Raw genomic sequence first — 16,132 nt, 5'->3', positions numbered from 1 at the left:
GGCGTAAGATTTAGTGTCAGACGTAGCACTACGCCGAGATGGTGCAACGGGTATAAATTCTACGCACGACTTGAAGCGCATTTTTTTATGTCCAGCCTAGTCTTACAACCGGGTGTACGTCCAGCTGGTGCAACTGGGCCCCATATGATCATGTGACGGAATGAACATTCTAATTACACTGGTGTGATTGCATGCGCTCACTCATGCATTAGGACTCTCACATGACATTCTTCAACAATATCATTCATTTCTGTAGATTTGAGCTTTGAGAATGAAAACCAACCTGTTTGTTCCTCAGTATCTTCTTGTTTAACTCTGAATGCTTCTTCAATCTTTATGTCTTCACTCTCCTCTTTAATAAACGCCATCTTTATAATAGTGTGTCACGTGGATCTCAGTTGCTTCAGCAGGAGTTTCTCTGTGTGTTTGGACACTCTGTCATGTTTAAGAATAATTAACAAAGAAAAAATAAAATCCAAACTAAATCTCCAGGTGCGTCTCAGTCAGCTCCCTTGTTCAGTAGTCAGTGCACTGGGTGTGTCAGGGTGATAGTAAATGGTCATAAATAGGGCTGAACGATTAATTGCATTTGCGATAATATCGCGATATGAAAAAAACGTGATTTTTCAATCGCAGAGGCTGTGATTACACTCGGTCACGTGACACACGAGAGTAAAAGAGGTGTGTTCAACTTGAAGATCGATCGGTGTATGACATCAAAGTATGGCGAGAGAAAGCATAAGGAGACATCTGCGCTCTCTTATAGCTCTCGCAGTACTTTGAAGACACACACAAATCAGTCTAAGCAGCGCTGCTTCAAGTCAAGAATAACAGAGAGAGAATAATAATAACAGTTATTCTCTCAATGCTATTTTTCAATGTTTCAAGTGATGCAGGTGTTTTGTTCCCTGTAGGGGGGGGGGCAGATTTTTTTTATAGGTTTAAAGGACCAAAAAAGTTTGAGAACCACTGGTCTAAAGTTAACAGACAGTGTTTAGTGCAGTGCACATGTTTACATATGTTTATTACAGTGACTTTGAATTACCTAAAGTAGTGTGGTAAAGCAACAGATTTGTTTGTATATTTCTGCAATCTACTTTAGTTTGTGTGATTTATTACTGACTTTCATATTAATGTTTACACCAGGCTTATTTAAACATAATTATTACATGCTTACAAGGTTGAAAGTTCAACAAATCAGTCAATATATACTGTGATTGTAGTTGTTAAATAAAAATGTCAATCATATAAATTCATGCATCACTTAATTTCATCATAACATATAGGCCTGGCCTACAGAAAAGAACATTTGTTTAATCTATCTAATATTGTGTTGGTCATACTATACAATGATTTATAGCTTGTCTTTGTTAAATAATACAGAACATAACGAGCTTTTAAAAAAAAAAAATACATTAAATCACAATCACAATATTGGTTTAAATTTTTTTTTTATTTTAAATATCATAATTAGATTATTTTCCAAAATCGTTCAGACCTAGTTTTAAATGGTCTGATTAGCCAAACTCTCCCAAAAACACTCAAACCTAGTGCTACAATTTAATGAAAGAACTTTTATACAGACACTACATATTTAAACTTGTATTATTTATATTCATGTTAATGAATTCAAATTGAATAAAAACATGCATTTGGTTTGTAAAAATTGTTGCTCATGTTGGTTTGTGTACTCTTCGCTTTGAATCAGTAAATAATTTTGCGAAGCAATTCATTCAGTTGTCTTTAAAGGCACAATATGTACGTTTTCGTCGCTAGAGGGCGCGTATTCAAAACAAACAAAACAAAAAGGCATAGCTTGATGACGCCGTGACTGAGTGTGGAATCATGGGAGTTGTCGTCTTTATCCCCACAGCCGATGCAATCCGACGGGACTCGGGCAGAAATCATGTTCATGGATGAGCTAATGATTTATTAGCGTAGTAGAATGAAGCAGGGTGAGGCTGAAAAACGTCGAAGCGAAACGATGCTGAACGAGCGTGACACACGGCTCGAAAGCAGCGGAGCTTTTATTATGCCTCAGTCGACCGCTTTCGCTCCTTCCGGTCGTGCGTATGTGGGGTAAAGCAGCGGAGCTTTTATTATGCCACAGTCGACTCCTTCCGCTCCATCTGGTCATGCGTATGTGGGGTAAAGCAGCGCTGTTTTATCATACTAGATACGTTTGAAAGTTCAGTTATAATGCTACTCTGTGCGGTCGTCACTGGTCTAATAAAATGCATAATATATTAAAGCGTCTTTGGTGTTTCCATGTTTTCTACAAAACAAAACCGGAAATCGAGGCGTTATGACGTCATTGGCAGGCACTGTGGACACGCTCCGTGTCACAAGTTAAAATTGCTTATTTCTCTGGATTTAAACATTCTTTGAAACATTTGGGATAATGTAAGTACACAAGTCAGCAATATATATAACACTGTTCTAGTGTTTTTTGTATATTTTAATAAAATAAATCTTACATATTGAGCCTTTGTTTCAAAAAGCTAATTTCTCTCATCAGTACTTGCCAGTGACCTAATTCGTGTTTACTGTAAACCGATTCTCGAGATGGGGAGCGAAATGAGACGCACCTTTTAAACTATTAATTATATAATGATGCTCTTTACTCATATCAAACAACGTTTCTTAATGTAAGCATTGCACTGCTACATTCAATTTTACGTGGTTAAACGCTATAAAATTTAATAGACATTTTAGCCACAGGTTTAAATACCTTTCACGCTTCTTCTTCTTCCTTTTTTTAAATGTCAAATCGCAGCATTCACGCTTTAGAACACAAACTTTTCTTCAGCCGGATCACAACAAACGCAGGAGCGCGACGCAGTCTTATGACGTCACATTGCCAGACCAAAATAAAAGTCCTGACCACACGCTGCTGTCTGAAACCACATAAGTGCATAGAAATTGACATCTTCTTGTACGATTTAATGGCGGTTGAAAAGCCATAGAAATTTACATGTAAACACAAACAAATAATAAAAACGTCAGAGGTATTCATATTTATATTACACATATTTAAACATATGTTGTACAATGTCGAAAATGACTACCAATGAAAAAGCATGTACTAAATATGAGATTGTTTAAGATACATGTTTGGGTGCAAAAGCCACCAGTGGTGGAAAACACAGTCACAATTGCATTAAAAATCATTAATTAAAAAAAAAAAATTATAACATTATCTGTCAAATATTACATGTAGTAAATGCTTAATAAATATTCATACTTTTGAATCTGGATCAAAACAATTAGCATGACAGCAAAAATAGATTATTATAGTGCGATAATGTCTCATTTTACTTTAAGGTTCACAGGTATTTTACTTTTCACTAACTTACAGAGGTAAAATATATAACTTGTGAACACATGGTTCACCCAAAATTAAGATTCAGTTAAATAATATTGAAATTAAATGATTCATTAATAATATCTTATGAATAAAGAGATTGTGGTTACCCTCAGATTGGGACTTTGGAGGGGGTTCGGGAATCTTTTAATTCAGATCGGGACTTTGGAGCGGGTTCGGGAATCTTTTAATTCAGATCGGGACTTCAGAGTGGATTTGGGAATCTTTTGATTCAGATCGGGACTTCAGAGTGGCCAGCCCGGGGTCGTCACATGTGGTTGCCGCAAGCCCTACGGAAGCTCCTTCATCAAATCCGCCGGCCGCGCCGTTCTCAAGCCCGCCGCCTCCGCTCACTCTAATGTTTTTGAATCATCGCTCCACATCATCACAATATGTGAGGGGCGTAACATTTCCGTCACACGCTTGAGGTATTCGGCCAATCACAACGCACTGGATAGCTGGCCAATCACAGCACACCTCGCTTTTCAGACCGATGAGCTTTGTAAAAATCAACGCGTTTCAGAAAGGCGGGGCATAGAGGAGAAACAATAATGTACAGTATGTGGAAAATAATGTGTTTTTTAACCTTAAACTGCATAAACACATTTCATTACACCAAATACACAAAATAATGTTCTTTTTAGCAGCATCATATGACCCCTTTAATGTCAGACTGTACGACAGTCGAGATGCACTAAAAACGGGTGCGCCCAAGAAAACTTGTCCAGAGTTTTACCTTATCAACCCACACACGTTCAGTGACTGCGAGCTGCATTGCACGCGGGGCTGTAATGTTGGCTATCATTGAAAGTATATGAATGGCGGCAATACCGGCATATTTATGCAGAATAGTGCAAGCAGCACTAAAAAGTACACACCCACATGAAAACAGCAGCACAACCGGTGTTTATCATAGCACAGGCAACGAATCATATGAATTCTGTGAGCGGAGGACGAGAGCGCCGGAGTTTATGCGGTTAGAAGAAATCTCGCATTAATTCTGATCATGGCTTGTCTTGAAAAACGAAGACAGTTTGACGTTCGTCGTAGGAGATGTCACACTGCAGGACTGTACGCCAAATCTTCTGACACTGCCAGAAGTTCCTCTGAGGCCAAATTTGATCGCAAAGGTCATTAATCGGCTGTCGGTGAACATGTCAAACTAACGGTCAAAGACTACAGATTTTAGCCTAGGATTATAGGAATCTTTTAGGATTTTCAAAATTTGTCTCAGACGACCAAATCGTGGCCAAAATTGCACAGTGTGAGCCGGGCTTAAGGTAGATACCAGCAAAACAGCCGATTTACTTTTATTTTGTTCTGGCGATGTGACGTCATAAGGCTGCGTGCGATCCTGCGTCTGTGATACAGCTGAAGAAAGGTTTGTGTCCTTTAAAATTGTATTGATTAAAAAAACTAAATGTTTTTAATTGTTATTTTTAAGACAAATGATTTATCATTGAATGTAACATATCAATGTTTTATCTAACATTTATGAACGGTATTTGGTGTTGAGTAAAGTGAGTTAAGCTTAACACATGAGTAACGTTAACAGGAAAGGTGCACCTCATTGCGCTCCCAATATCGTATATAAGTTTAGAGTAAAGACAAATTGGGTGACTATAAGTAGTAATGGGAGAAATGGAGCTTTTCGAAACTCTGAGTGAACTGAACCAATTACTTTGCAAAATGATTCCCTGGGTGCGTCTCATTTCTTATTTTTGCATCTACGTTTTTTGTGTATTTGATGTGCTTTTTATTTTCAAAATGATATTTTGAAAAGTAAAGAACAAAGTAGTATTCAGTTATTTATTTTGCTCAGAAAATATCATATGCATACGGTTACGGCCCAAGCCTTCTGGGATTAGTGTTTATTGTTTGTTTTTTGGTGCCGATTTGGTTTGTCTTTCCATTCCGAGGTTAACCTCCACCCCTGCGCACCGGCAACCTGTTTCGATGCTGGCGTCTTGTGCTTAAAGGAGACGAGGTGCATGGACGCGGTGGTGAGCTGAAGTGGTGTGTTGCTGCCAGTCACGTGATCACTACGGTCACTGTTTAAGCCCTGTAAAGAGCGTCACGTGCACTTGACGAGGAGTTCGGTGTGCATGGTTCGCTGTTTTATCAGCAAAGGAGCTCCGTGCACGTCCTGATATTCAGCCATCCGCTGGCGATAAGCTGCATTCTGTTCTGTGTATTTGTTTGTTTTGATGAATGTTCATTTGCCTAGTTTAGTTCTTTTGTTTGTGTTATTGTCTCTTATTCCGCTAGTGATGATGATACGTGGGTGGTGTAGGTAAAGATTTTTGTCTAATAAAACGATTGATCTGTCTTTTTGGCTCCCATGTCTGTTTATGTCACTAGAACCCTTTTAAACGAGCATTTTGAAAGTAGGGTTCGTAACATAAATGGGGGTTCATAAATGTGTTCTGAAAAGTCAGCTGTGATTAATTAAGGGATGTGATTGTGTAGAGCAGATCTGGTTTGTCCTATACGCACTTTCCGGGTTAGAGTAAGCCAGCAGGACTGTGCTTTGCACCAGTTCTGGCTACAGTTTACTGTTTATTGTTTTTGGAGGTATTCCGGGGGTGAGAGCAATATCTTAATCGGTACCCTCATATTTTATTACCATTTTCTAAACTATAGCGAATAAACTGTGATAATGTGAGAAATGTTGACGGAGTCTGAATACATTTTGTTTTGACTATCTATTTGATAAATGAAGTTAACCAACTAACATTATACATACTCTTTTGGTTTCTATACCCAATATTTAAAAAATTTACAAATGCAATAAAAAATATCGGTATCGGTACTCTGTATGGGCAAGTACCAAAAATAAAAGTATCAGTATCGGGCGGGTACAGGAAAAAGTGGTATCGGTGCATCCATAGCGCGAACCATAGTCTTTTTGACACGATCGACTCGGGTTCGAATCCGCCTTTTGCCAAACTTTTTTTTCTCCCTTTTCAAATCTCAAATCACATCGGAAAGGCATTCATTTTCAATAAAAATGAAGGAAATAATCAAAAAGTTGAAAATAAAGTATTGGGTAGGGTTAGGGTAGGTGTAGGCTTTATTGTCCCAATAAGGTGGCATCCATTTAATAATTTGAATTAAAATGATCATTTACACCCAATATGTTATTATTGCATACAGTTTTATAATCTACTATAATACTGAGGTGCAGATAATTGCCACTATTCGCAATTAGTAGTATAGTCATGGCCAAAATTTTGGCAGTGACATAAATTTTGTGATTTGCAAAGTTTTTTGCTTAAGCTGTTGTAGTGTTCATTCACATTGTTTCTAGATTATAGTGTAGAGTGATCAGATGCATTTTAAATAATTGTTAAAAGCTTCATTGGCCAAAAAAAGTTTTCACTGTTTTTTGATCCTGACACAAAATGACCAGCTAACATTAATAGACTAATCATATCAGCAGCACATGTGAAATTGTGAATGAGTACTAGTCAGGTGAAATCACTATCATACTAATTAGATTGTAAGAGCAGACTAATGGAGGGAAGGTCTTCCAATCATTGTGTTCTTGTTAGCAATGGTTACCTCCAAAGAAACACGTGCAGCCATCATCGCTTTGCATCAAAATGGCCTCACATGTAAGGAAATTGCTAAAAAGAATATTGCATCTGAAAGACCTATTTACCGGATCATCAAGAACTTCAAGGAGAGAGGTTCGACTGCAGTGAAGAAGTCTTCAGGACGTCCCAGAGTGTCCAGCAAGGCACCAGGACATCTCCTCCTGAGGAGTCAGCTACGGAATCGTGTCACCAGCAGTGCAGAGCTTGCTCAGTAATGGCAGCAGGTTGGTGTGAGAGCATCTGCACGCACAGTGAGGCCAAGACTTTTGGACAACGGCCTGGTGTCAAGAAGGGCAGCAAAGAAGCCACTTCTCTCTAAAGAAATGCGTCAAGGACAGACTGAAATTCTGCAGGAAGTACAAGGAATGGACAGCAGAAAACTGGTGCAAAGTTATTTTCTCTGATGAATTTCCCTTCCCTTCTGTTTGGGACATCTGGAAAATCGATTGTTCGGAGAAGAAAAGCAAAGCAAGAGTGATAAAGAAGTGGCTTGAAGATCATTACATTGAAATTTTGGATCCGTGGCCAGGCAACTCCCCGGATCTCAATCCCATAGAGAACCTGTGGTCAGTCCTCAAAAGGCGAGTGGACAAGCAGAAGCCCACAAAGTGTGATCAACTCCGAGAACTAATAAGGCAAGAATGGATCGCCATCAGTCAGGATTTGGCCCAAAAGCTAATATCCAGCATGCCAGAGCGAAATGTAGAGGTTATGAAGAACAAGGGTCAACACTGTAAATGTTGACTCATTATATTATTTTGCCAATAAACGCCTTTAAAACTTATGATATGCTTGTCATTGTTTTTCAGTATACCATAGAAACAAGCAGCAAACTTTGCAAAACACAAAATTTATGTCACTGCCAAAACCTTTGGAGTGGGGGGAAGGGAAGGGAAGGGAAGGGAAGGGGGGAGGTAAACAGCAACAAGGGCCAAATGATAAGGTGTAAATTATGCTCATCAGCATTCTAGGTTGAAAAAGCCCATTCTATTTTTCAGAAAGCCAGTTTGATCTGGGTGAATGATGTCTTGTATAAGTGACTTTAAAGGAAGAACATTGGCCAAAATTTTCAGATAAACGTTAAGGAGGGAATTTGGATGAAAAGACAAATACTGTTTGTGTGAACAAGAACAAAAAGTTCCTACAGGCTTTAACAAAGTTTAAAGGGGAGAGCTAAGTGGTTTCCCTGAAGATGTCATAGAGATGTTGCCGCTTTTGCTATCCTGTTATGAGAAGAAAGATGCAATGTTCTGTTATGTAGAGGACATATTGCACACTTGAATTACGAGACCGTAGATAAGTGTGATGTGGAACGGATTTGAATTTATTAAAGAACAAAAGAATATGATGGAGCACAAACATCTCTCACACTCGCCGACTCGATTCTTTTCTCAGGACCTGCTGTGTGTGCATGGAAATGTAATACTTGACAACCCCCTCCCTCATTTCTGCTCTGTGCATTATGTTTGGGAGCTATCATTGCTTCAACAGCCATCAAAGACTGTTTTATTCTTTCCCAAGGCGTTTTTTCTCTATCAATTTAGAGAAGAGCACCGAAGTAGAGAAGACAAACAGCCTGCCTTCTCGTGAACGCAAGAGTCCTAACCTTGATTCAGGAGCTTTCTAATCATGAGTGGCATGAGGTCTGATTATGGACTGAAGTCAATAAGATTTCTGCTTTGTTTCCTTCAGTCTCTTTGCATCGTTCCTCCTTCAGTTCCACTAAGATGATCATTAATCTGTCACATGCTCTCTATTGTATTATTTGTAAAGAAAAGTACATATTACAAATTTGTGTTGAGATATGGCAGATGTTTTTGAAGACTTTTTTGAGGTTAATAAATTCTTGAAAAGGCAAATTATTATTGGATATTTATGACTTTCAGTATAGTATCTCTTAAGGCATCTCTCTCTGGTCACATACACACTGCAAGTTTCAGGAGTGACAACCGCATTTAAATGCAGGAGTGAGTCCTGTAAATGATCGTTCCATGTGTGTACAGAACACGACTCAGTCCCGAAACTGGCAGCATGGTAACCATAGCAACAATGTGGCATCTCGGAGAGAATGGAGGTCCGCAGATTGGCTCGTTTTGTGTTAGCTGCTGTTGACAAAACAAACAGACTGCAAAGACATGAGAAAATCCACAAAACGCTATTAAATCGCCATCGGAAGAGGCGTCTTAATCTAGTTTTGTTCTTTAAACGGTTATTGAACAGCCTACCCACACTCTCTTGACCGCAATGTCTGGGTTGCTCCGAGACCACAGGGCTGGTGGGAGCAGCTGCGGTGCAGGGAGACAGACTGGGTCCAAAACCTAAGAATAGGCAAAAACACATACCTGCATCTCTGCCATTTACTTACTCCGCACCTTCTAAATACACCATCCGCAGACATTTTTTGGGCTATTTCTTCAAAAACCAATTTATTCCTTTTCATGCTGTCCATTTGTTAATGAATACCTTTGTCGGCCAATACTGCAATCAATAATTTTGTCTCCTGGTCGATCCACAATACACCTCTCCTCGCCATCCTGTCAGAGCTGAGGTAAACACTTGACACCTGACAATACTTGCACATTGGCGTGCTTCTCGTGACATCGTTAACAACTAGTTGTTCAGTTTGGTTCCATACACACTGCATAGAATTTCTGTAAAGGCAGTTGTCACTACCTGTATTTTTCGGGAGTTAATGCGGTTGTCACTCCCGTATTTGAGTGAATTATATGTGTACAGAACGCGATTTAGGAGTAAAAGGTGAACTGACAACCGAATTTAGCTGTATTGTGTACCAATGTTTACCAAAAAGTCTAATGTTAAAGGCAGAGTAAGTGATTTTTCAAAAACACTTTAGAAAACTGATTCGGGTCGAATTGCAAAACAAACTTGTAGCCAATCAGCAACAAGGGGCGTGTCTACTCATGATGTGGAGGAGAACGCGTTCAGTGCATGGGACGGACATTAGATAGAGATGGCGGATAAAAAACAAAAGAGGAAAACGTCTGCGGAACGATAAGGCAAGAAGTAGGACCCGTGTAAATAACGAATCAGCTTTCCAGCGCTGGAGAGAACTCAAGGAGCGGAGGCCTGCGATCGGACGCCGAGGTTGCTTTGTTTCTTCTCAATAGGTGAGTAACACAGTGTCTACAACAGCTAAAGTCTACCTACACTGGACGCGATCAAACGACCGTTGAAAACCATTTGAAAGTTGTGTCAGCACGTCATAAATAGAACCCGGCAGCAGTTTTCTGTCGGGGATTTGTTGCGCCGGGCCGCTCACATCCGTAGACACGGTGTAACATTGGTTTTGCTTTGTTTCACAGAACTAATCATTGCCTGGGTTGCGTACGTATATGTGGGGCGGAGCTATCAAAATAGGGGCAAGACCCTTTTGGGGTAGGGGCGTGTTTGTTTTGGTGATTTCAAATATCAACATTGGCTACCAGAAATCACTTACTCTGCCTTTAACTTACACAGTGAAAAAAAAAATTTTTTTTCAGTTGTTCATTTTAAATGCACACTAGATGAGAAGTGTCATACCACACCAGATGTGTTACAATTAAACTTTACACACTACATGTTGATAATACTGTAAAAAAAAAAACCCTGCAAAATTACCTGTAATGACAGAAATATGTTGTACTTGTTACAGTATTCGAACGGAATCAAAAATGTAGTAAATTCGTTGGTCTCACATCTGGATGACTTTTAAGGTGTATCTATAGGTGATGACAAAATCTGCATGATATTGTTATTACACTGAATCAAATTAATTGGCCTTTCTCCAAAATGCAGGCGATTTCTGAAACTGCTGTATTTAAAACCTCTTGCCACGCTGTTGAACACTACAATTTCTTTCCAGAATGAGTTTGCAAATGACATTTCAGGTCTCTTTGATATGTGAAACTCTTTTCACACTGAAGACATTTGAAAGGCTTCTCTCCAGTGTGAAGCCTCATGTGAATGTTAAGGTTTCCTTTATGTGTGAAACCTTTTCCACATTGAGGGCAGGTGAAAGGCTTCTCTCCAGTGTGAGCTCTAATGTGAATCTCAAGGATTGACTTGCTTATGCAAGCTTTTCCACAGTGATGGCACATGAAAGGCTTCTCTCTGATGTGAGTATTTACATGATTCTTAAGGTCATTCCTGTCTGTGAAACTCATTCCACAATGGTGACATGTAAAACCGTTCTCTCTCGAGTGAATCCTCATATGCTGATTAAGGTTAACTTTACATCGGAAACTCTTTCCACACTGACCACATACGAACGGCTTCTCTCCAATGTGAATTCTCATGTGAGTCTTAAGACATTCTTTTCGTGAGTAGCTCTTCCCACACAGTTTGCAGGTAAAAGGTTTCTCTCCAGTGTGAATTCTCATGTGGGCATTACGGTTTCCTTTATGCGCAAAACTCTGTCCACAGTGTTGGCATGTATAAGGCTTCTCTCCAGTGTGAATTCTCATGTGGGCTTTAAGGTTTTCTTTACGTGTAAAACTCTGTCCACAATGATGGCAAGTGAAAGAACCGTTAGACATGGTTTTCTGAGCCCTTTTTTGTGAGGAAGTCTTTTCATTTTGATTGGATTTCTCTCCAGTCACGAAATCATGATGTTTCTTGTATTGATTTTTTTCTTCCATTTCATTCAGTTCTTGACTCTCCATTTTCAGCACCAACAGGTCTGAAGTGAAAAAAGACAAATACAAGTTAACACAAGATTAATGGCACAAAGGAGCAGACACCAAAACCAACCTGAAAGCATTAAAGGAATGGTTCACCCAAAAATGAAAACTCTGTCATCATTTACTCACCCTCAAGTTGTTCCAAATCTGCATGAAAGTATTTTTTTTCTACGGAACACAAAATAAGATATTTGGTGAAGTGTTCGCAACAGTTGACTGTAGCCATTGACTTCAAAAAGTATTTTTTTTCAGTACACAAGTGGAAGGTGAGTAAATGATGACAGCATTTTCATTCATGGGTGGACTATCATTTTAAAGTATCAAAGCCAACATGTATGCTAGATCCAATACCCACTAAGCCAGTGTTTCCCAACCTTTTTTTAGTCACGGCACACTTTGGAAATTTTAACAAACTTGTGGCACCCTACAAAATTAATTTGTCACACTATTTGAATTTCTAACTTCGATATGATAATTTGAAAAGTATAGATATTCGGTACAACAGGGAAGAACTGCAGAATATAATGTCATACAGATATTTTTAATATTACAAATGTTTGTCCATCAATGGTGGCAATCAGTAGGCTAATCTCTAATGAAGAGACCAATTTATGACAGATTTTAATGTAGGCTTTTATACATATGTAAACATTATTTAATTACCATTATAGCTAGCTATCTCACAAATTTTTGCTCATTCAATATTTTTTTTAACTTTACAGTGGGGTAATTTTGGTGCAGTAGCACGAGATGGCTTGATTTCAAACTTTGAAATGAATAAAAAATGACAAGTAAGCAGTCAGTAATAAAATAAGAACAAATAAAGAAATTAATAATGATAGCACAAATAAAAAAATAACGACAGGCCTTCGAATTAAATAAATTGCTTTTTAGTTTTTCAGGTAGGTCTAACAGTAGGGTTAAGATATTAAAATTTTTTTTACCAATTATCCAAATAATGTTTAGTCCTAGAAAGCTATTATTATCAGAACATGTGAGCATAACATAGCGGTTAGCAGATCAATGAATGAGAGGGCAGCGTTACCGGAGTTGCTCATATACCACACCATGTTACAGCACAGTAGGGCTTATTGCAGACAGAAACAATACTGTACTACATCGATGTTTCCCGTCAGCTCAATTTTTGAGTGGACTTTGCTGTTCCGATGAGCATGAACGGTATACGAGTGGAGCGACTGAGCGGAGCACACACACGCAAAAAGCGAATAATACGCAGAGCGTCACACCACATGAAAGTGAAACCTGAGCGGTGAACTAATTTTCGGCAGCCGAACTTTCGGTGCATCTCTAATTATTGGTGACATCAGAAATGGATATTATATAATAGATGCTTTTTTGAACATTTTAGCAATTTAAAAATATTAAAAAAGGTTTTTTTTACACTGCACCCCTGCTCTCGACAGACGGCACGTGGCACCCCGGTTGGGAAACTACTGAAGTTACTTATTATCTCAGAATCTCTTCACAATATTCAATAGTTTCTTTAGGACACATCTAAAAAAAATAAAAATAAATACAAAAAAAAACCTCTTCAGTCCAAGTAAGCTTGCAGTTATCAAACCCCTAATCCCTTATTATAGACCAATTTCAAATGTACCATTCATGTCTAAAATAGTGTCCTCTCAACTATGTTCAGTTTTGTAGAGAAACGATACTGCAGTCAGGATTTCAGCACAGAATCCTTCCTTATTACAGTGACATCTTTCTTCTAGTGCTATTAGTTCTTTTTCCACCATAGACCACAAGATTATTTTAGATAAGTATGGAGTCCCACAGGGCTTAGTATTAGATCCTCTGCTTTTCTCCTTTGATACATTTTTACTGTTATGACAATTATAATTTTACATTTCCACACAACCTGAAAACAACCTGCACAACTCTACAAGTTAGCAGAGTGTGATTATATAACATGGGAGGGCTAGTAATTTTCTCGACTCCACAAATAATGTAATGTACTGTGAGGATTGCAGAAAATATGCCTTGGAAAAGCACAAATCCAATAATTTTGTTATTGGAACTGACAACTTTACGGTGGAGGCTGTTAAAGACCACAAACATTCTAAGAGTCACCTCCAGTGCTTAACAACAAAACAAGCAAAAGGCAACCGTTTTGGAATACAGCATTGCTGTCAAGAGCTTGGTATTAGTGACGTCAACACTATCCGACTGTCTGAAACTTCTCTTCAGAAACATTCTTACTGTGGTGAAAAAAGAGACCCTTATTTTGGATTATCAATGGATATGCAGGTAAGTAATACTGTTGTTGTTTTATTGTGCTTCTTTACAGAATACTAGCTATATATATATATATATATATATATATATACATACTCTTTTTGATAAATTGTCAGCCAAGTAAGATTAGCTAATGTAAGAATTTATTCCCACAACTTATTAATTTGTTCCATCATTTAATTCATGGTCACACACTAATTTGTTCCTTAGTTTTAACTAAACAAGGGAAAAAATTATGAAACATGGACTGTGGCCACAAACTAAGCTTGTGGAACAATGTTTCCTTACCAAGTAAGGAGCCATGTTTTGCACATAAGCTGCACACACCCCAAAACTACTCACTCCAATAATGACCTTGACCAACAATAAGTTTTATCGATTACATTATTTAATGTCATTATATATATATATATATATATATATATATATATATATATATATATATATCTTTTTTTCTTCTGTGGAACACAATCGGATTACAAATAAATAATTCATATCTGTCCATATAATGCAAACTAATGGTTCCCTCCAATCTGATGTTTCAAAAAACAATGAAACTGAAAACAGCTATGCATTCCATACAACCCCATCTGATTAATCGGTGTCTTCTGAAGTGAAATTTAAGCTATTTTAATAGCAGTGTAGCCTAAATGCAGTCACTTCAGGTTGAGCTACTGTGCCACCTTTGCAGAGTAAATATTTCTGTGGATTCTGATTTCATTTTATTTGTAAAAGCCTATTTTGGTGTCATTACTGAATTGGTTAATTTGAAAAGGTGTATATATTTATTTTTTGAAAACTGCCCTTTTAAAACGCCTCTGGAAATCAATTTAAGGGGGCCAACCTGTTTTTAAGGCGTATCACTGTAATAATGGTGACTACACATATAATCTTTATTATTATTGTAAATTTTTGTTACACATCTTTGGCTAGGTGTTGATGAAGAGGTTACTGAAGTGATATAGGAGAATGAATGAAAACCAACCTGTTTGTTCCTCAGTATCTTCTCGTTTGACTCTCAATGTTTCTTCAATCTTCACGTCTTCGCTCTCCTCTTTAATAAACGCCATCTTTATAATAGTGTGTCATGTGGATCTCAGCTGCTCCACCAGAAGTTTGTGTTTGGACACTCTGTTATGTTTAAGATGAGAGATAATTAACAGAAAGAAAGAAAAAAATCCAAACTAAACCTCTGGGTGCCTCTGAATCAGCTCCCAGTAGTCAGCACACTAATAAGGGAGTCAGTCAGAGTTAAAGTTAATGGCCTGATTAGCCAAAAAACACTCTAAACTAGCACTAGATTTGTAGGTTACAATTAAATGGATTGCATTTTTGTGAAAACATAGCAGTTTATAAAAGTTGTCATTACATCACTGATCTATAATAGAGAACTGGACTGCTCATGACTTCATAAAAGTGAAGCCATTATGCATTACTCATGTTTGTGTTCGTTGTTCTCGTTGCATTTACACTGCATTGACCAACCCCTTCCCTTTGTCCAAATACCCACACTTGCGGTCTTGGACAGGAGGTAAGTGTGCAAGTCTGTCCCATGTCTTCAAAATGCCAAAGTGCAGTGCCCTTAACAGACACTAAATCCACACTATCTCGAATACCGCTCCAGAGCGCTATTCAAGGCTAAGTGTATCCCATCATGCATCATGTTCTGGAAATAAATCGTGAGACTTTTTGCCGAGATCTCGCGTGAGGTCACGGAAACCTTTCCAATGTAAGTTAAATATTAATATAATAATTAGATATTACATATAAATTGGTAGAAAAACTGTGTTTTCACTTTTATTGGTGCAAAGACGAGTTGTGGTGATATTTACTTTGTACAACATTTGCAACTGCTTTTTATCATTTAATTAGAAGTGCCACGAATTAAAATTATGTCATGTTATAGGGACTACTGGACAGACATTTAGAAGTTGATTTTTAAATGCAAAGTATGTCAAATTAAAATAAAGCTGTGTAAACACTTGCATTTTTACAACACTATAAGTGTGTCCCATCAGGTAATGAAAAGTTTGACACACACTTGTGGTCTTCACATCCACTTGAAGACTTCGGCCAAATACAGGAAATACGTCATTTAAGTAATCAAGCGGTCAAGTGCAAAGACTGCAAGTGTGGGTATCTGGACAAAGCCCTTGGCCACACAAGTGTGTGTATTTGGACAAGGCACAAGCATGTCTCCTCAGAGTTCGGCGATTCGAATCAGTGAATCATTT

At 38.1% G+C, this 16,132-nt stretch overlaps 1 protein-coding gene across 1 annotated transcript; it reads right to left on the bottom strand.

The window, feature by feature from the left end:
- Window positions 1-10,659: 10,659 nt before the first annotated feature.
- Window positions 10,660-15,382, bottom strand: LOC107569560 (gastrula zinc finger protein XlCGF8.2DB-like). Its single transcript, XM_016255677.1, has 3 exons — window positions 15,335-15,382; window positions 14,884-15,029; window positions 10,660-11,641 (listed from the first exon to the last, which is right to left on the bottom strand). The coding sequence occupies exons 2-3, from the start codon at window positions 14,966-14,968 to the stop codon at window positions 10,809-10,811; spliced, it is 918 nt and encodes a 305-aa protein (XP_016111163.1). The 5' UTR covers window positions 14,969-15,029; window positions 15,335-15,382; the 3' UTR covers window positions 10,660-10,808.
- Between the last annotated feature and the right edge of the window lie 750 nt (window positions 15,383-16,132).

The sequence above is a fragment of the Sinocyclocheilus grahami genome, unplaced genomic scaffold (genome assembly GCF_001515645.1).
Source record: "Sinocyclocheilus grahami isolate Dianchi unplaced genomic scaffold, SAMN03320097.WGS_v1.1 scaffold1358.1, whole genome shotgun sequence".
Taxonomy (NCBI): Eukaryota; Metazoa; Chordata; class Actinopteri; order Cypriniformes; family Cyprinidae; genus Sinocyclocheilus; species Sinocyclocheilus grahami.
The sequence above is the reverse complement of the archived record's forward strand: the minus strand, read 5'-3'. Positions and strand labels throughout refer to the sequence as shown.

What these genes read in the sequence shown, in the direction of transcription:
- LOC107569560 (XM_016255677.1), bottom strand. Translation starts at nt 14,968, where the DNA reads ATGGCGTTTATTAAAGAGGAGAGCGAAGACGTGAAGATTGAAGAAACA. An exon ending in AGATACTGAGGAACAAACAG is followed by an intron (nt 11,642 to 14,883) that starts GTTGGTTTTCAT and finishes TTTTCACTTCAG; the next exon opens with ACCTGTTGGTGCTGAAAATG.